The following is a 21,983-nucleotide window of genomic DNA, read 5'->3' on the forward strand; positions in this document are numbered from 1 at the left end:
TTAAGTATTTAATAATATTTTTATATTATTTATCTAATAAATTAAATATTTTATTCATGTTATTTGAGTCAAACATGTCAGTGAGTTAAAACATAATATAATGTTAAAAATTATAGATATTATATGTAAAAAAAACACACATATAAATAAACATTTTTCTAGAAATTTAGAACAAAATTTTATCATTTATTAAGTAATTTGAAAAGAAAAAAATATATTCAACAGTAAAAATAAGATTGAACCAGACTTATTTAACAAAATATATCACAAGTTCAAATTTGAGTCATGTAAATCCTCCATTAATGAGCCATGTAAATGCTCGATTAATGTAGAGAGAGAAAGAGAAAGATTTTTAAAGGTAGTGGGGTGGTGTAGGGTATTTTTGGAATAAAAGAAAATAGTGGGGAGGTGTAGAATATTTTTGAAATAAATTAAAATAGTAGGGAGGTACAGGTCCCACTTGGAGAGGTGCAGGGAGCAACACCCAAAGTATATCTTCGGATAGAACTGTCAAAACAGGTAACTCGGCTCAATCCGGCCCGGCCCACCACGGGTTGGTGGGTAAACAGGTTAACTCACTGGTTCACTTAATTACAACTTTTTTTAAATAAAAAAAATTACAAAACTTTCTATAATTCAAATCTAAACAAATTTCACTTCCTTGTTTAATTAATTTTGAAAATAGGAAACTTAAATAATATTTTCAAGGAAAAAAATAATAAATATCTTTTTATAAAATTAAAATTAAATTTTAATAAAATAAAATTAGGTAGGTGAGTTGGTGGGCCAACCCGACCCACCACGGGTTCAACCCGCATAAGTCGGGTTTAAATGAGCTGGGTTTAAATCTAACCCGCATAAAAAAATAAATACAATTTTTTCAAATCCAACCCGACCTGAACCCATGAAAGGCTAGGTTAAGTCACGGATTATGACCCATTTTGACAGCTTTATCTTGGGACTTCACATGTTTTTTTTTTTCACTTAAATATGAAGGAAAAAAATGAAAATTGTAAAAGGAATTATTAATTATCAATATCATTTTTCTTAATGTTTTAGACTAAAGATAAGATAAAATAACTGAGAACAAACCTTATTTTACATGTATTATGAAAATAAATTATCATTATATCACGTTAAAGTAATTCGATTGTACTTAATTCAATATTGTTTGAAAATAAACCATCATTATATTTAATCAAAGTAACCCATCGTTTGAAAATAAACAACTACTACATTGTGTCAAAGTAATTTAATTAATGTTCTCCATAATTTGAAATCATTTGAAAGTAAATTATCATCTCATCGAACCAAAGACGATGAAGCTATTTAAAATTAAACAAACATCATATTAATTCGAATATTTGAAAATAAGCAATTATCACAATCATCTAAAATAATTTGAAAATAAAAAATCACTTATCATATTGATCAAAGTATTTTGATTTTATATTTAATGTGAGATCGCTTGAAAATAAACAATTATCACGTCAGATCAAAGTAATTTATTAGCCAAGTTCAAAAATAAATTATCACTGCGGCAGGTAACAATAGTACATTTGGAAGTCTCCCTCTTTTTTGTGGATCTCTAGTCAGTTTTTACAAACAACTTGGCTATCAATTTTTATAGATGAGCTCATATTCTTTGAAGTCTTATCATTTTCATCTCAGTAGATAAATGTTACATTTTGTTAAAGAACAATCACAATTAAAGTATATAAGTCAAAATAAATATTACCTTGCCAATCAATTTTATAATTCATTCTCTTAGTATAGTATCCGAATTTATTTTAATGAGATTTATTAAATTTTGCATGTTACTCCTAGGATTGTTGTCTACCACACTCATAATATAAAATTCAATATAAATTTTACAATTGTAGGATTATTTAATTTTAATTTTTGAACCCTACAATTACTTATCGTTTTATTGTTACTTTTTTTCTTCAAACAAACATATGTATTTTTCTTTTGCTTTTTTTCTTTTTTTATCTTTACTTTTCTAGTGCCCTTCTCTCTTTTTTTTTTCTTGGAATCTTGGGTATATTTTGTACATGGATTGGTGCATTCCAAATGTCTTTTTAATGTGATTATTTCCTTATAAAAATGTCAAATAAAAAAAATATTTTTATATTGTTTTCTTTTTCAATTTCTAAAAACAAACTACATTAAAGGTTATGGGTCAATCCAACTAAAAACAGCAAAAACGAATGTCATTATATTCATATGTTTATACATTTTTGTATAGTAATTGATACTTTTTTGTACGTTTAATCAACATTTAACTTATTTTATCTTTAATATTTAATTAAGTTTATATTGGCTTGATCTTTAAAATATAGTATTTAAAATTACTTAATATTTAAAATTATATAAATTACAGTGCACATCTTTAATTCATTTTATATGTAGTACATTATTTGTGTGAGTTGCATGTTTAACTTATTTGGCATAATCTCAGCTAGTTCGGCAAACCTGGGCCACTCCTTGCTTGGTGTACTCCCATTTTTGCATCCTCCACCATTTATGTTAGTTGTTGGGCTGGTTGCATTTATTTTCTGCACCCCTATAATAAAATCTGTTGGTTGTACTGTGTTTCTGGGCATTTTGATTGTCAGTTCGCACACCCCTGTTTGTGTACGTTGTTATTGGGCTGGATCGCGGTCTCATTTGCTGCACCTCTCTACCTTAATGCGTTGTTAGATTTATACTGTTTGTCTCCCGCGTATTTACTTATTGCAGTCAATTTTATTTTCTTTGTTTTTTTAAGGTTTAATAGGTTCGGAGGTCCCTATATTTGGGGGTTTGTTTCAATTGTGTCTTCCAATTTTGGAAGTAATCAATTAGGTTCCTAATTTTGTCAATTTGAATTAATAAAAGTCTTTCCGTTAAATGCAGTTAACGCCGTGAAGTTTTTGAACATGTGGCACGCGCTGACGCTTTCAGGTTGTACCGTTTCAAGTGCATAGGAGAATTATAAAAGGGTGAAATCTCTTTTAATTTAGGGATTTCACCCTTTTATAATTCTCCTATGCACTTGAAACAGTGTCATCTGAAAGCGTCAGCGTGCACATGTTCAAAAACTTCACGACGTTAACTGCATTTAATGGAAAGACTTTTATTGATTCCAATTGACAAAATTAGGGACCTAATTGATCACTTCCAAAATTGGAGGACCTAATTGAAATAAACCCCCAAATATAGGGACCTCCGAACCTATTAAACCTTTTTTTAAACCAGTTTTGGGGTGAACCCTTCTTTTAATTTTCACAATCCTTATTTCACTCTTTTATTATTTGGCACCCATATTTTCAGATAAAATTCATTACAAACTTTTATGATAATGTCAAAATTTGTTAGTTATCATGGGTCTCGGATTTGATAATTAAATTTTTTATTCACATAAAGTATTTAAAAAAATTAATTATCATGTAGAGTATGGAAAATATTTCATATCTATAATAAACTTAAATATAATTTATTATCATGTTGAATCTCGATTAACTTGATAAGTAAAATTTTATTTAAAATATTAAAGATTATTAATTATTATGTTAAATTTTGTATTTGTTTGATAATTATAATTTTTGTTTAAATAAAAAATTTCAAAAAAGATTTACATTTCAAAATTAAAAATATCAATCAATAAAAAAAATTATTAAGAGTTATGTGATTATTGATGTTCCATTGTAAATAAAAGTATGTAGTAACCCAAAAATTTTCCAAAAATATTTCCAAATAGTATTTTTAAAGAATTGAATAATCTTGATTTACTATTGTTTTTTAATTTATCAAAAGAATTTGTTTTCACGAAAAAATTACTTTTGATAAATTTAAGGACAATGTTAATATTGAACATGCATCAGCGTTACAATTGACATAAGTTTAAGAAATTTCATATTTATAAGATATATATTTGTTTTGGTACAACTATTATTGAAATTAATGCACTTCAAATGTTCTCCTAGTTGTCCTATCAATTTTTATTTTCTGATCTCATTCATAAAAAACCATTTTCTTTTATATTCAAATATTCAAGAATAATTGATAAATGAATAGTTAACGGTTGCGATTTGTATCAAGATTTTTTTTCAATTTTTCAATAGAAAAGGGGGGAGTATTCTCAAAANCGGGGGACTGCAAATCCTTTTTCCCCAGTTCAAATCCGGGTGTCGCCTGATTGATAAGAAACTTGAAATGAAAGATTATATTACTTTTTTTTATAAAACTTTTTTTCTAACANAAGCAAGAAAGGAGTCTTGAGAATTGCGTTTGATTCTAAATTATAAGCATCAGTAGCTTTGTTTGTTCTAAAAAATGTTGTAAATTTTTTCGTCTCGGATTCAAGGAAAGATTCACCTTTGACCCAAGAACCTTGCCAAGAGAATTTAGAAGATTGTGAAATAATAATATCTCTAAATCACAAATTATAACTCATCAGGATAAATAATTGAAGTTTAAATCAATATCTAATTCATAATTTTAATATATTTTGTGAGTCTTTTTTAAATAATAACTTTAAGAATTATTAATCTTTTTCGTTCTTTAATATATTCTCTTTTAGTTTTCACATTTTTGGATAAATCCTACTGTGAATAATTATATTTTTTAAGATAAAATACTTACTACTTTTTTTCTTTTATTATTTTCATCTCATGGTTGTTTGAAAGTTATAAATATTTTATTCACCTTTTATATTACTTTAATTATAAATTTAAAATTTTAATATCTATTATTATTCACCTTCAGCCGAACCAAACTTTTTATTTATAGAAGAGATTAATTATTTTTACATATTTCTAGCCTTTATTTTTATGCTAAATTATTTCAAAATTCATCAAATACATTAATATTTCTTTTATCAGCACGTTACTGTGACATGGAATTAATAACTAATACTGTAATTTTTCAAAATTATAATATGATTTATGTTTTCTTGAAATATATTTTTCATTAACGATTCTATAAATTACTATTAAGGTAAGTAATGTTTTAAAATCTATAATAATAAATATAAATACTTATATAATTTAAATTTTGTATAATTATTAGGAATACATATAAACATGATATTGAAATAATTTTATTATATCAATAAATACATTACTCTCATTTGTTTCACAAATAAATATTAGTAAAATTTATTTGGGACTAATATAGGAAACAATAAATAATATTTAATAAAAATTGAGAATATCAATATTTTTAAATGATTAAAACTACTAGTATATATAATCTTTTTTTTCAAAATTATCTTTAAATATAGCTATCTTTTCTAAAATATAAAATTATGTGTCCTCAATTTTTTTTCCTTTAATTTAGCATTTACTTTTCAACCTTTCTTATACTGACTAAATAAAAAAAGTTAAATAGAAATATTTCTTTTAATTTTTTATTTGCCGCATGACCTTTTCTATTATAACTATCTATTTTTTTTTGTGTAAATATTTTTTAGATACTGAAAGTAACTCGTTCTCACTGATTGATTTTAGTACATAATCATTATTATTAGTATAATTTTCGTTAAAATAATAAGCAATATATCTTTTTCACTCTAATTAATCTATAATATATATATATATATATATATATATATATATATATATATATATATATATATATATATATATATATAAAATTTATCTTGGCGTTTATCTGAATTTTGAAAAATCTTAACCACAAAAGATTTTGATTATTCTCTTGATAATATTTTATTAATAAATCTTAATCAACTAAACTTTTTATAATTTTCTTTAAATTTTTTGAAAAAGAGATAAAGGTTTTTATATGTTGTATATTAGATCGTTTAAAATATAACTAGTTTACCATTTAAAATTTAATTTTTTTATATTATTATACTTAAAAGTGATTAAAGATACTGATAGCATTTATTATCATATAATAATAGATAAGAGAAGATATACCAAACTCATTTAAATACAATCATCTCCCTCACAATTAATAATTTACTCAGTTTACTAGTTCTCCACACAACATCTGAAGAGTAAAAACTCATATATGATGGTAGCAACCTTTCTTCTACTTGCTTAGAGGTAAATAATTAATGGTTAGGTTTTTTCATATTTGTTTTTGGTCCAATCTATCCATATTTGTTGTGATATTTTCATAAGATTCATAATTAATGCTACATAGATATTCCAGCAACTCTAACCATGACTTTGATACTGTATTATTAAAAATTTAAATCTAATTCAATCCAACAAAAAATGTGAAGTTTACACAAACTTATATTTTATAAATTGGTTTTAGTCAATTAGGACTTCGACTATAGAAGAACAGATAATTAGTTATGTTAGTTCTATTGTTACACGTATAAATTTGATTCAAAGTTACATCATGCAAAACCATGCAAATGTAGTTCTTGCAGATTGCTGTGCCATGATTTAAATGGTTGAGAGTTTTGGGAATTTACTGAACAAGTTGTTTTTTACAGTTCATAACTGCAGGATTTCAAACCGTATCAAAAACTAGTATCAGTAATTAATCATATAGGTTGAACTGCTTGGTGAAGAAAAAGGTATTTTTCTCATCAAATCTCTTAAATTTTTCTTAGAATGCATGACTGTTTCCCTTAGTTATCTTTGTTTTCTTCTAAAAAACTAGATATTTATTAGACTCATAGTTTCATATATTTGTTAAATAAAATATAATGTTGTATGTGGAGATACAAATTACTACTTATAATCAAAACCAAAGAAAACACACATATAATATTTTAACAATAATTTTTAACAATTTTTTAATAACAGAATACATGTTACTATTTTATTAGTATGTTCGAATTTACTTTTAAAAAAAAATCAAACATAAACTAATGGTGATGTTAAAACAACTTTTTCATATATATATATATATCATTACCAATTTAATAATAACCCTAAAACAATTATTATAATATTGGCAAGTATCAACCTAATGGTGATTTCTATTTTACCACATTATATTATTTACTAACTTTGATTTCTCTAGTTTTATAGCAAGCATGTCTTCGTTCTCAAATGAGGATCAAAGTAATGATAATCAGTCACAGGAAAATAATCTAAGGAAAGGGCCATGGACAGCAGAAGAAGATGCAATACTGGCAGAATATGTGACAAAACATGGACCAGGAAATTGGAACATAGTGCAGCAAAACACTGGACTACTTCGTTGTGGCAAAAGTTGTCGTTTAAGGTGGACAAATCATCTAAGACCAGATCTAAGGAGAGGTGCATTCACCAAAGAAGAACAAAGGAAAGTCATTGAGTTACATGCGGAGATGGGAAATAAATGGGCTAAAATGGCACAGAAGGTTTGAATCTTCTTTTACTTCACATATTTTCTTTCAAAAGCACTTCTTTCTTGATCCAGTTACTTACATGTTAATATGTTCTTCCATGTTTTGGTTTAGTTGCCTGGACGAACAGACAACGAAATCAAGAACTTTTGGAACACTAGACTGAAGAAAAGGAAACGAATTGGCTTAGACCTCTACCCAGATGGCATAAAACCTGTGTCAGATGCCCACAACCCAAACACTACTCTAGCTACCTACACTCATGGTAACGAAGTAGTAGGGACATCATCTCAACATGCCATGTTAAATAATTTCAGTAACACTCAAAATCAACCACTCCCTGTACAACCAATTTCTATGGTACGTGAAAACATGAAACCACCTCAAGAAATGCAACCGTCTGAGGTACCTCGGCAACTACAACTACCTGAAGCAGGTAGATCATCTTATGTACCAGATGTGGTGTTCAACACTCCAAATAAACGACTGCGTGTACTACCAAATTCTATGGTACGTGGAAACATGAAACCGTCTGGCGTACCTCAAGGAATGCAACTGTCTGAGGTGCCTGAAGAACTACAACGACATGGTACATCATCTTATGTACCACATGTGGTGTTCAACAGTTCCAGTAACACTCCAAATCAATCACTGTGTGTACAAGCAATTCCTATGGTACGTGAAAACATGGAACCGTCTGGCATACCTCAAGAAATGCAACTGCCTGATGTACTTGACAAACTACAACTACCTGAAGCAGATTTGTAAGTTGTAACATTTCAATCTTTTTATGATTGTTGCCTTCTTGCATTAGAGTCACTCTCCTACATCTCAAAATAACAAGTTTTAATAACTGATAAATGCAGTGATGCGTTACTGGGAGAGTTCGCGTATGATGACTATGCATGTTTAAATGGCCCTTTTTCGACATCAGAGTTGCCTCCATTGCCATCATGTCATGACATAACATTTGAAGAGTCAATGATAGAGACTAACCAGTATTATGAACCACGTTCTCCACGTAGCAATGGGTATTTGGAGTCTATGTTTTATCCACCAAAGGTTTCGCAAGAACAAGATGATTTTTCCATGCAAGGGGAGTTGAATATGAGAAATGCCAAAGAAATTTCCTACCAGAAAAAACCTGAAAATGAAGATGTTTTGGGTGACTTGATCTGGCCAGAGAATAAACATGATGATGCTTTATATGGCTATGTCCGTTCTTTTTTGAAACCTTAAAAATTAGTCTTATTTTCTAATTTTATTTTATTTTTTATAATTATATACTTCTTTTACATATTTTATACAGTATGAAAACCATGTAATACTTTTATAGATTTTCTTTTATTCAATATATAAGTATATCCTTTCTACATCATGTTTGTTGTTGCCAAATAAAGGACATTTACATTATTGATTTGAATGAAAGACTCGTCTCTTATGTTATCATTTGTCATTGTAAGATGCTCCTTTTATCCCAACAAAGCTTTCTCACTAAGTCCTTTGAAGAAAACAAATATGAAAAAAAATGAATTTTTATAAACTAAAATCAATGTATATACAATTTTATTTGTAGGAGTTGTTAATTCATGTATATGAAAGTTTTTTGGTTTCCTTTTTTTTTAAAAAAAAAAAAGAGAGAAAAAAACTTACACAAATTGTGATTTGTATCATTGAATACATTTCTAATGATTAAAAATTTATGTAACATAAGAGGATGTGTTTAAGTTTTAAAAAATGTTTATTAAATAACCATATAAAATGAAGTGAATCTGATTACTAATAATTGATTTTGTGATTTTTTTAACTAAACTTTTTTTTTTAATTTCTTATGGACTAACATCCTTCTGAAAGGATAAAACTTTTTTTTTTTTTCATTTTAACTTGGTGAGTTGAGTTTATAAAAGTTATCACATAAGTCTATAGGTTAGATAAATTATATAATAAACATTTGTATGTATGTATGTTGTAAATAAAATATTGTGTTGTATAAGGTAAAATTTTATTAATTCATATTTGATACAGTAAGTTATGATGTTTTTTTTAAGAATGTCTATGTTTGTGATTATTAAAATTGTTGTTGTTACCTCAAAGCCTGTTTATTCATTACAAAATTGCAGATTCAACTCTATCACTATCATAAACTTCCCATTCAAATTGTGACTCTGCAAAACACGCATGTCTCAGAACGAAGAAAAAACACAGATTTCTTTTTATGGTTGTTTGAGTTTATTCACCTTTATAACACCAAGTTACAGAACAACCACATTACTTCTATAAATCACTGAAATTGCCACTATGCATGTCTTTTTTATTATCAATGGGTTCAAACCCAATTTGGAATTTTTAAAATCAAATTAGTATATTTTTTTAAGAGCATCAACCATAATTGTATTAAAGAAAATCTAACAAAACCTTCTAAAAAATGTACTAAATTATATTTTATATTTTTCTTTCACGAGACTATTGAAGGGAAAATACATCTTATTTTATATTCATCTTACTCATCTTTTTGTTACATATAGAAAACAAAACTTGTTAGGATCTACAAAATAAAATCAAAACTCACCCATGATGCAAATCATTCTGCAAGGAGGGAAGTGAGTTTGTTCCACAGATATGCTCTCTCAAAAACATGAAGAACAAGCATGTGAAAGGATGAGAAGCTTGATATGAATCTGATTAAGAAAGAACAAAATCATGACAGATAAAACACTTGTTGAAATTTTAAGCCGCACTTCACCCAAATTCTTCATGTAAAATTTCTCAAATTACAATACCTTGACTATTTCTAATTTCAACACTATGTATCCACTTTTGGCCTAAAACAAAAGATTCTTAGGAGATTAATCAATCAATGAATGGCCTATCATCCCTCCTAATCTTGCTAACTACTAAGGATCTGTCTAACACTGCTCCTAAAAAGTCTACTCTAGTTTTCCATTAGAAGTTTCTAGTCAGTGGCCTATATGAGAAGTCATCATTAAACCAACACAGGTGTATTTACATTTCTTCATCATAATCCTCTTCATCTTCATCAATCCTTCCATTTATGTTAGCTAGTTGAATGGGATCAATGGTCATTTTTTCCATATCAGACAAGGACCATCCAGGATATTCCTCATGATGTTTCTCTTCTGATATTGATTTTGCTGATGAACTAGTTGGAACAGCAGTTGGTGATGCTAACGATTCCATATTCTCATCTGGGTCCATGTTTAAGTCAAAATTTCGAATGGACACCTGAGCCGGCTTGCTAACTGGAAAAGTCTGCTTAACTTCTTCAGGTGATGACGCGTTTTCCATGCTTTCATTGCTTTGAGTCTGCTTCTCATTTTGCTTCAATGCATCAGAATCTTCTGCACACTTGGCTTGTGAATTCATCTCTTGATCTACATTTCTACTTCCACGGCCACGACCCCTTCCTCTTCCCCTACCCCTTCCTCTGCCACTGGTTTGTCCCGGCTCCGCCTATTCAAATCATGAAAAAAAATCATTATTCAGATAACATTTACCTATAATTTCCAGGTTAAGTCCTATTCTATTGTTTGCTCAATTACAATATCACTTTTCACCAAAAACTTTCATAAAGTTTTAAAGACTATATGTAGTTGAATTCATTAGCCAGCCACTTAGTGAACTTTCCTAATGACTATACTAAATTCTTTTGTAACCAGAAAAAAGGTTCAGTGTGGATGATAATTAGTCGGTAAAAGGTGTCATCACACAAGAAAATTTATGCTAACTTCTGAAGTTAATAGAATACAGTTGATAAACCTTGTTATTTCTCTTGGGCTCCTCGTGGCTATCATTATCATCTTCAGCAACTTTCCTAATATAAAATAGACAAAACTCAGCATACTGAAACTAGTTCCCGCTAACAATAGTATTAACCAAAGCACAAACCTCCTCTTGACAGTATGGTCATCACAATTTGCAGCAGAACCGCCTAAATCAGGAACCTTGCTGACAATATCTTTCAGAAAGTCAAAGACGTTAAAAGTCTGCACACACTGTTTTCTGCAAATGCAAAGGATGGAAGTAAACCTTTTAGAAACCAGAAAGAGAAGGTAAAAAGCATGTGTTCCAAAAGCAAGACCACCTTAACATTTTCTTCCATGGATGTCATTAATATGTTTAATCATGTTAGGCAGAAGAGGGAATTTAATGTCACTCAAAATGGAATATTAAATCTGTAGAAGAATCCTAAGACATTAAAATGAGACTAAGCATATTATCATTAGAAATTTAGACCTGATGTGATGTTCTCATAACCATATTTCCAAAACCAAAGAAACGTGCAGGATTTGTAAAAGTTGTAACCACTTTGTACAGACTTGACAAAGACAAATTCGAAACTATAAAAAATAGGAATTTCACTTACAAATGAAAAGCATTCATAGTCTTAGCTCCCCTCCTCAGAGTTATCTCATATGTTCGATCACACAAATCTTGTAGGAATAGCTCTAGTGCTTTAGCTGCAACGCATAAACATGAATCATCACAAATCAGAGACTATTCCTCACGAACTCCCAAAAGCCCAAAAGTAAATCATGTTTGAGGAAGACAAAAGGAAAAATAGAATATGCATGAAAAATTACTTACAAACTAAAAGAGGCACAGCCATTGCAATCTTCCCTACATCCTCATCAGCTTGCATTATTTTCTTAATCCTGGCCTGTCAAATACCAATTCTATTAGATAACACAATTATTACTGAAATGACTAAAACCAAATCATGGAAGATAGAAGAGCATTCAGTTAATTCAAAATAAGGAAATTCCACCTCAACGAATGAAGAGCAAAATTTTCAACTAAAAGAAACCAAATACATAAGTTGCCTAATGGGGAAAAAAACTGTGGTTATCCTACCCCACCAACAGTAAACAATGCTCAAATTCCACCACTACCCTCCTAAAAGAAGTAAAGAGTAAGAGTACAAAAGTTAAGCAAGTATCGTACATAATTGATCAATCAAAAATACGTACAAGGGGGTCAACAGTAGTGTAAGAAAACATGGTGGGCCACAGAAGACCAACGAGTCCAAAAACTGTGTTTATATTTAAATGATTTTATTAGCCTATAGACATGACTTATAACAGGAGATTGAAGCTTTGTTTGATTCATATATTCCACCACAACTAGTAGGAAAAGACTTCTGTTGTTACCGATGGCAATGTTGGACTCTGTTTAAGAATGTGTGAAATTGATATGTGATATGCAATCCTCAAAAATTATAGCAAAGAAAATACTTGGAAGCAGTGGCTTCTACAAAGGAATAAACAATCCCTTCAAAAAATACCATTGCTTGAGGGGCACCAAATTCAAAGAATTCTTTTAAATAGACATGTATACCAAATTTGGAAAAAGGTTAGAAGGGGAATAAATACTACAAATAACATTCTGTCCTAGTTTCCAATACACAAAATATGACATAAAGCAGTGCCAAAATAAAGATAAAGGTTTACATCCTAAAATCGATAAATGATATTCCACAACCAAAACAAAGCACGTGGTTGTTTTACAAGGGCAACACCCATTTCCAAAGTAGGTAGACAATAAAACGAAAAAGAATCTACACCAAGAAATCTCAGTTAAGACAGCCATAATAAAGAAGAATTAAGATGTGCACCAATCACTCCTTCAAAACATTTTTTTCTTCCTCATTGAATACATTGCACTACATAAAAAATCAGCAAATACTTTGTTCTAATAGAACTACAACTATGTTTGTATTCCTTAAGATTTCCCGGAATCAAGACTTTCAGATAGAAAAAAGATAGTTGAAAGAACAAATGTGCAAGATGGGTGGTTGTGTTTCTTTGTCTTTCGGAAAGAATACTTATATCATCCAAAATAACTAAAGTCCAATGGGCACAAATCCTAAAACAATATTCACTAACATAACAACAATTCAAGGCCAAAGAATTATAAAGCCTGAGTGTTAGTTAATACAGAGCATTAGACCCGTCAAAACATGAACCACAGAACATCCAAAACAAAGAGAAACCCATCTCCTATGTTACCCAAAAACACCATTTTTCACAAGGAAACAAAACGAGCCCAATGACAAAATAAAAATAGCAAATATAGAATGAAGAAAGAAAGTGAGAGAAAAAACTTACCGCAGGGAAACGAGTATCCAGTTTCTTCCTCATGCTGTGAATAGAAAAAACGGTTGGAGAAGACGACCAAACCCCACTTTACTTTTTATAAAGCGGAAGAAAACAAGATTAACGTTGAAGAAGACGAAGAAACAAAGTGGGAAAAAAACTATATTTTTATTTTTGTTTTGTCTTGTGTTTGGGTTTGGGAAGTGTTTCCCCCTTCCACCAAGCGCTAATTTAGGAGTCTTCTACGGTTTCAAACTTTTCATATTCACCGTTCGTTTATATTCTAAAACACTAATTTTATTTTCTTCTAATGTCTAATTTAACCCAACTTTCCAAACATTTAAATTATAATACTTATCTTGAGTTTTTTTAATATAATATATTTTTTATATTTATTTTAAACAAATATATTTTCAAGTTTAAAATTCAATTAGTAGTAGTGTTAGAATTGATGGACTTAATTAAATCTTGAAAAAAAATATTTTGTTTTTAAAATTTGAAAAATTCAATTAAGCTGTTTATTAATGGAGGAAAAAAATCAGTAAGAATTAAATGATGGAAAAAATAATCAAAATTGGATAATATAATTTATATGGAAAAAGTATTTAGTACCCTTTACATGTATTTTTTATGTTAGATATTTTTGTATTTTGATTCACGATCTCAATTGAATGAATTGGTTTTTATCTCATAAATCAGAATTCCTATTTTAAATAAAGTGAAATTGATTCTAAATTATAATATATAATAATAGATTTCAGTGCTTATATTAAATCATAAAGCCGATTTTATCTTCCTGTTTATATTTTTTTCTCGTTAACATATAATTATCTTGTTAGATTTCATAGATTTTTTGTTCATTTTAAAAACGTAACTTTATTTTTAAAGTTTTTTTCTAAATAATATTTTACCTTAATTTATTTTAAAAATACAAGATATCAAATAGATGAGGCAAATTCTATTTGGTGGTACTTTAACTGAATAGCAGATACCATAAAAGAAAAAATTTTAAAAAAAAATGATAAATGTCTAATTCTAAAAGTTACTTTGATGAGAATGGAAACCAAAATATAATAAATAATTAAAAGGGAAAATATTAAAAATCTAATTGTTGTATTTAGTAAACTGAAAAGAAAATACGCTATTCTTTGTGTATTTTGAGATTAACTAAAATACAATACAACATGTGAAGAATCGAATCAAAATATAAGAAGCGAATATTAAATGGTATTTTTATTTTTTTATTTCTGTAATGTATTATCTTGAATCAAGTTATTCAACTATGATTTTGGTTTGATAGAAATTCAGTTAAAAGCTATCTTTTAAATATGAGTTTATTAATTTCTCATTTTAAAAAAAAAAAACAGTGCAATAATATTTTAATATTTAATAGACTAGAATTAGAGAAAGAAAGAATATATATTCTATGATTTTTTATATTTTAGCTTATATTTATTTTTAGTTTTCAGTCAACTGTACCAGTTTGACTGTGTAGAGAGTATAGTTATAAGTTCCAAGTATTATTTAAACTAATTTTGACTAAAAGCTTAAGTATTATTTAAGTATTTAGTCATTGATTGTTAAATACGTATTCCTTAATACAAGCAAAATACTTTTAGATCCATTGATATTAGTTGGACTGCAATAACTTTTGACTAATACTCCTAACTAAAGATAAGTATTATTTTAAATATAATTATTCTTAGTTAAAAATAAAATATTGTTTGTTACGCAATTATCTTTTGTTAAATCGATAAAGTTTGTATAAAAAATAATATATATATATATATATATATATATATATATATATATATATATATATAATTATTATTACTAATACAACAAAAATATATATGTAATATAATATAAATATTATAACTATCAAAAGTCACATATCCTTTCTTCTTTTAAATTTTTTTTTATAACTATCAAAAAAATCACATACCCTTTTGTTCTTTTAAATTCATTAATTCACTGAATCAAAATTAAAATTTTGAAACATAATTACCAAAAGAGAAGTCTATTGTAAAAATTGGTTATCAAATTGAGATTTCATTTTACGTTCTACGAAGAGTTTTCATACAAAATATTTTAAAAAAATAAAAACACACAAAATAGTTAGAGTGAAACAATTTTTTTCTTAAGATATTGAACAAAATAGGTAGTGAAAAATAAGTAGAAAAAAAAAAAGAGTTTGTGTTATTCTTAAGTGGAAATTAAGAAGAAACCGTGAATTTGTGTTTTAATATACTAAGGAGAGAACCATATGACCATATGAGAAGAGAAGAGAGAATATAAAAATATCTTAGTTTTTTTCTCGTATACATTTCAGTTATATTTTTTATTATATTTAATTTTGTATTTTAATATTTATTAAAATTAAATAACATACTTTATAAAATAAATTTGAAATAATCCAAATTTAATTCCATTATTATAGGCATGAAATTCTAAAATATATAAATTGTTGTATTTTTTTTCTATGCTGTTATTTACAAATTTATACATTATCTTTTAATTTGTTATATAAATAAAAAAATGTATTGAAGTCTAAATATAAGTTTAAATCCATGTTTAGTATAAATGAGAAAATTTATCACTGTATAAAAATGAAATCTCATAAATATATTATGTTAAATTTTTAAGTTGAGAACGATATTAATTTTTTATGTGGTTAGACTTATATACCATTTTACACATAATGAAAATAAAAAAATAAAATATTATATAAAAATAAATATTCATAAACTTATTATTTCAAAGTTTTGGTTTTAGAGTAGTGTCAATCTTCTCTCTTTCCAAATTAAAATAACTTTATATAATTTATATATATATATATATATATATATAAATAAAATGTATTTTATACAACTTTAAATATTAATTATCTTTGAAACAACATTTAAAACTACTTTGGTAGTCTTAGATTATGCAATATCTCTATTTTAAATAGTTATATTTAAAATTCATATAAAAAATGTTTTGTATTTTATCTACTTAAAGTTAGAAATTAAAAAACCAGATCAACTAATTTTTAAAAATTATCGTGGATGAGTAAAATGAAAATAATAATAAAAAGTTTTATAAGAAGAAAAAGAAAAGAATATATATATTAAAAAATTATCATTTAAAGAACTTCAAAGAAAAGGAAAGTAAAAGAAAAAAAAAAAAAGGATAAGCTTGTCTCTTCATTAAATTTGAGTAATCATGACTTAAGAAAAAAATAAATAAAAATTAAAATAAAACTTAGTCTATAATTTATAAATTCAGAGTGAATAAGAGGTAAGATATAAAGGAGAGAAAAAGAAAGAGAAAGAGAGAAGGAGATAATTTGGACTAGTAAATTTTAACTTTTTTTTTTAAAGAATATTGTTAGTGTGTCATTTTATGGAAATGAGCTTAAAATATTTTTTATTAAATTTTTATTTATTTTGAATTATATTATTTTTATTTACTTTCATTCAACTTATTTCTATTTGTTATTTTATGGATAAGAAACTAAAAAAATATTAAAGTTGATAAGTATTTTAAAATAATAAGATTGAGTATTTGAATGTTAAAATAATTTAATAATATAAATAAAATTTTATAAACATCTTTTATCATCTAAAACATGTATTATCTTTCTAAAATTCATCATTTAAGTTTTTTTTTTCTCTTCTCTTTAAGAGTTCTAACTTTTGAGATATTTATTTGACGATCAGGAATTATCTAGGTGATCATGATAGCGAGTTCTTCACCTTCATTCGATCAGTTTTCCTTGTAGAGTAAGTTAGTTTATACTCTTTTTTCCTTAGTTTAATTTTCTTTGAAAAACATGCAATTTTATTCTGCTACATGTGTCTTTCGAGCTTCTCTTATTGTTCCTTGTCAATCAATGATCCTAATAGTTTACTTGGTCAAAGCTTCTATTGCTTGTAGGTACAATTGTGTTCTCTAAAAGGAATAAAGGGTTGTTTACTTTTTAAAGTCGTTTATGCTTCCCACTAGGTAAGGGAAGCTAATGATTTTCTTTATTTTGAATTAAGAAGTAAGAATGGTTGTTGCTAGGGAGTAAGATTGATGTTTGATTTATTTTGTTATAAATTTGAGATGGTTGTTTAGTGATAATTATGTTTTGATGTGTGTGTTTGGCTAATTGATGCATGATGTCATGAATGATTGTGAATTTATACTTGTACGATCTTTTGAATGTTGTTGTTTTAGAGTCTTAATTATATCAAACTGATGGGTATTGGGAAACAAACAATAGGTTAAGTTATAGATTGGTTTTTGATCTAAAAAGGGAGTTTTGATAGGCGAGAAGTTGAGGTAATGGTCAAATGGGAGAAATTGAGTTATTGGGTCTATTTTAGAGTCATTTAAAACTTGTCTAGACTTCTAATTAATCAAAAATATGATGTTGAGTTGGTAAGTAGTCAATAAGTTAAGTTTTTTTTGTTCATTTTAGGCGTTTTAACAAGTGAAAATCTAAAGGAGTAGGTCTGTGTTAAAACTGACGGTTTGAGGTTTGTTTTTGAGTCAATTGTGACTTGTTTAGATTCTTAGTTTGCTAAATTTTGAGATATAAAGTGTAGAATTGGTTATAGTGGTTTTTTAGTGGTTAGGTTGGTCTAGTGCATCTTATTTCTAACCAAATGAGAAATATGGTACTCCATTTTCATCTATACATGTTTTTGTTTCAATCTTAGTGTTAAAGATCCCAAATTGGTCATTTGGATAGGTTTAAGGTGCACTAAATTAAAAATAAATAAATAAATCAAGTTGTTGTAAAAAACTAAGAAGAATATTAAATTATTTCACCTAACAATCAATTATTCCAGTTAGAATTTCATCATTTCTTCAAAGCTCTTTGGAATAACCGATTATCTTACCTGATAATCAATTATTTCAGTCAGAAAATCGTCTTTGCATGAATTTTATCTGGAATAATCGATTATTAGGTGTGATAATTGATTATCTCTATATATGTATTGAACTATAGTTTGAAAAAAGTTTCTAAGGTGAAAATCTTGATGGATGTTTCAAGTAATGTATGTATTCTTGTAGGAGTTCAACATTGGGGGTTATTCTGACACTCTAATGATCATTTATTCTCAAGTATAAATGGGCGAGACATGTGGTGATAGTAGCAAAAGGTCATAGTCTGGGGGCTTTACCTTGGCAAAAGGGCGTTTTAACGGACTAGCCTTGTATGGTAACTTGGGGTGGGCCAATTGTTCCACCACTACAAGTGCATTACTCATCATAGCTCGACAATAATGCATGTATCCGAATGTTTGAGTCTAGATGTCAGATATGTTAGTTGTTGTGCTTAGTTGAAATTAAATATTATATGTTATTTTGTGAATTCTATGTTTTATTCTTTTGATATTAGCTTACCGTTGTTGTATGGTTTTTTTGTAGTATGTTTTGAAATGATCACATGATGGATGTTAATACAAGGATATGAGGTTTTAGTGGAGCAAGCCCTAGACGACGTAAGTGCATATGTTTAGTCTATTTTAGTTTGTTTAAAGTTATAATCTACTTACCCTTTTTATTTGTTGGTTGTCTGTGTTTCTTTTACAATAATCACTACTATAGTGTGAGCCTACAAGGTTGTATGGTTGTACTAACTAATAGATTGAGAATTGTGCTCAAAATCCTTTGTTGTGGATTAATGCATATAGACATAGAATATGGTTTTATTTAGTTTCCTACATGCCTTTAATGACTTATGTAATTGAAAATAACTTTGAATTGAAAGGACTTTGATTATATTGTATTCTCGTATACTTATATACTTAAGTACGATTTCTTTCATTCCTATGTTCAAATGTGCATAATACTTAAATGTAAGGATCTAGATAATATTAATAATTTATTTTATTGGTTTATTACGAATATAATAATTAAAAAATTTAAAAGACATAATTAGTACATGTAAATAACAAAATATAGTATAAAAATAATACACCAAAATGTTTCATAAAATAAAATATGAATTTATATTTGTAAATTTATAACATTAACTAAACAATTAACAAAGTTGCTTAAAAATTTAAGCTTTCTTAGTTAAAAAAGATGTTCCTCTTTTTATTTGTATATGTAACGTCCTAATTATATAGCATTTAACTACTACGAGATTTATTACATCTTCAATATTACAAAATAGTGAACTCAAAGAAAATCTAAAAGTTGCTAACACATAAATTCATAAATAACTTATAATAGCATAATGTATACAAGATCCTACACAACTATGAGATATTACACTAAACTAAAAATGTAATAGGTCTTCCAAAAACAAATGAAATTAAAATACTACATCCTACTTTGTGCCTCAACTTCATCTCCTCCCAGCACCTTCTCACCAGAGACATCTCGTAAGCTTACACCATTAAGGTGATCATTGCAAAAGAAAAGAAACAAATCAAACAAACAAACACAAAAAAGAAAGGGTAAGCTAACATACCAAAAGATCATTTATACAATTTAGTTTAAAACATACATAATAATTACATCTTTGATTCAAACAAGAAATCAAACAGATTTATAACATCATACTTGACCATTTAGATACGTGTATTAATGTCAGACTATGACAAGTTGTTGCACTTGTAATGGTGGAACCTAGCTACCACATAAGGCTAGTATGTTTACCACCTATGGCCAAAGAACACCAGACCAGAGACTAGGACCTCCTGCTACTCCTCACCACATAACTTTTTTCTCTACTTCAGATTCAATGATTATTGGAGTGTCAGGATAACTTATAAGACTAAGTTCCAACATCAATACATCACACTAGTAAACTCCACCCTAGGAACAACCTCATAACCATTGAAATACCAACATGAAGTCTTGCCACGAGGTCCATGAAATCACACAAATCATCGATATCATACCATCATATTCATCAACCATAAACATACACATAAAAATGTTCATAAACCATAAATATCCATTTATTCAAATCAATTAAGTATAACATATTTGTAAACTAACTTACCCAAATAAGGAACCCAAAGCAAAGAAAACATATTAGAACTTACCTAACAATTTTTTTTAGGGATAATCGATTATCAATTAATCCAGAGAAAATTGATGCAAAGATTACATTGCGAGTGAAATAATCGATTATCAAGTAAGATAATCGATTATTCTAGAGAGTTTTGAAGATCAGATGACATTTTAACTAAAATAATTTATTATTAAGTAAGATAATTGATTATTCCTGTTAGTTTTGACATTAACACGATTTTTTTGGTTTGGTTACACTTAAGACTCGTACAAATGACCAAAATTAATATCCTTGACCATATAATTGACTCAAGAACATGTTTATACTCAAAATAAGATACCATTTTGATCTTTTGGCTATAATTTAGTTGCACAAACTAATACCAATCGTTCAAAAGTTAACATATCAATTTTTTTCACATTACCAAACATATTTTTGTGAATTAAGAGTCCAAGCAAGTTTTAAATAGCCTACAAACAGACCTAAAACTTTAGTTTCCCCATTTAACCCTTATCTCAAAATCTCACCTATCAAAATCCCTTTTTTAGACCCAAACTAGCCTATGCTTTTACCTATTTACTAATTTTCCATTCATCATCAAATTTTTGGTTAACCAAGGTTTCTAGACAAGTTCTAAGTGACCTAAAGGCAACTTCCAAATATCAATTATAACTCCAAAATCCCTCTTATAGAAATTTACCTACCAAAACCTCAATTAAGACCAACAACTAATTATAACTCTATCATTCTATCACATTAAAATTTAACAGCAAATATCAACTCATTATGACACTAGTGCTATTAATTCAAGCAACCTAAAACCAATACATTCAACAAGCAATCACTGCTAATATTTTCAATATCAGACTACACATTCAATAAAATTTGCATCAACAACTTCACATACCAAATTTATAAATTTCAAACCAAACCAAGAATACAACACATTAAATCATTAGCAACATAAAAAAGGAGTAGTTCACTTACCTTACCTTATAAAGGACCTAACTACACTACAAGAGCTAAGATGACTCCACTCACTCAAAGAACTTTATCTACACTTACAACTCACAGAAAGATAATCAGAGTATACGGTTAGAACCATTTATCAAAAGAGTCTTCTAGAAGACTTAAATGACACATGCAAAAACACTATGGTTCGCATGCAAAGAAACGAGATCGACTAAAAAAGATAGCAGAAACTAACTTACTCTTTTGGAGAATCTGATTGGCTAGACTTGAAGATCTTGCTACTGTGATTAGGGATGACAACGAGGTCGGGTCGAGCACGGATAGTGCCTACCCGTAACCCGCCAGTTACTTGCACGGGTACTCGCTTAAAACATACCATGAATATTTTAAAACTCGTGGTTATCCATCGATACTGGTAAAAAATTAAAAAAACAATATTTTATACATTTTTAAAATAAAATTACAAAAAATATATATAATATAAATTAAATTAAATATAAATTAAAATTTGATTTTAATTAAATTTAACCTAATAAAATATAAGTTAATTTTATTTTTAATTAGATTTAATTAAAACATATACAAATTATCTTTT

At 27.6% G+C, this 21,983-nt stretch overlaps 2 protein-coding genes across 2 annotated transcripts; one reads left to right on the forward strand and one right to left on the reverse strand.

Moving 5' to 3' along the window:
- The first annotated feature begins 7,003 nt into the window (after positions 1-7,003).
- LOC106763259 (transcription factor MYB101-like) lies at positions 7,004-7,932 on the forward strand. The gene is made up of 3 exons (XM_022781701.1): positions 7,004-7,312; positions 7,412-7,807; positions 7,924-7,932. Exons 1-3 carry the CDS (start codon positions 7,004-7,006, stop codon positions 7,930-7,932), a joined length of 714 nt encoding a protein of 237 aa, XP_022637422.1.
- A 2,048-nt stretch (positions 7,933-9,980) lies between these two features.
- LOC106764399 (dr1-associated corepressor) lies at positions 9,981-13,623 on the reverse strand. Its single transcript, XM_014648686.2, has 6 exons — positions 13,423-13,623; positions 11,903-11,975; positions 11,682-11,775; positions 11,204-11,317; positions 11,075-11,129; positions 9,981-10,768 (listed from the first exon to the last, which is right to left on the reverse strand). Exons 1-6 carry the CDS (start codon positions 13,453-13,455, stop codon positions 10,301-10,303), a joined length of 837 nt encoding a protein of 278 aa, XP_014504172.1. The 5' UTR covers positions 13,456-13,623; the 3' UTR covers positions 9,981-10,300.
- Between the last annotated feature and the right edge of the window lie 8,360 nt (positions 13,624-21,983).

Source organism: Vigna radiata, chromosome 6 (assembly GCF_000741045.1).
Source record: "Vigna radiata var. radiata cultivar VC1973A chromosome 6, Vradiata_ver6, whole genome shotgun sequence".
NCBI lineage: Eukaryota > Viridiplantae > Streptophyta > Magnoliopsida > Fabales > Fabaceae > Vigna > Vigna radiata.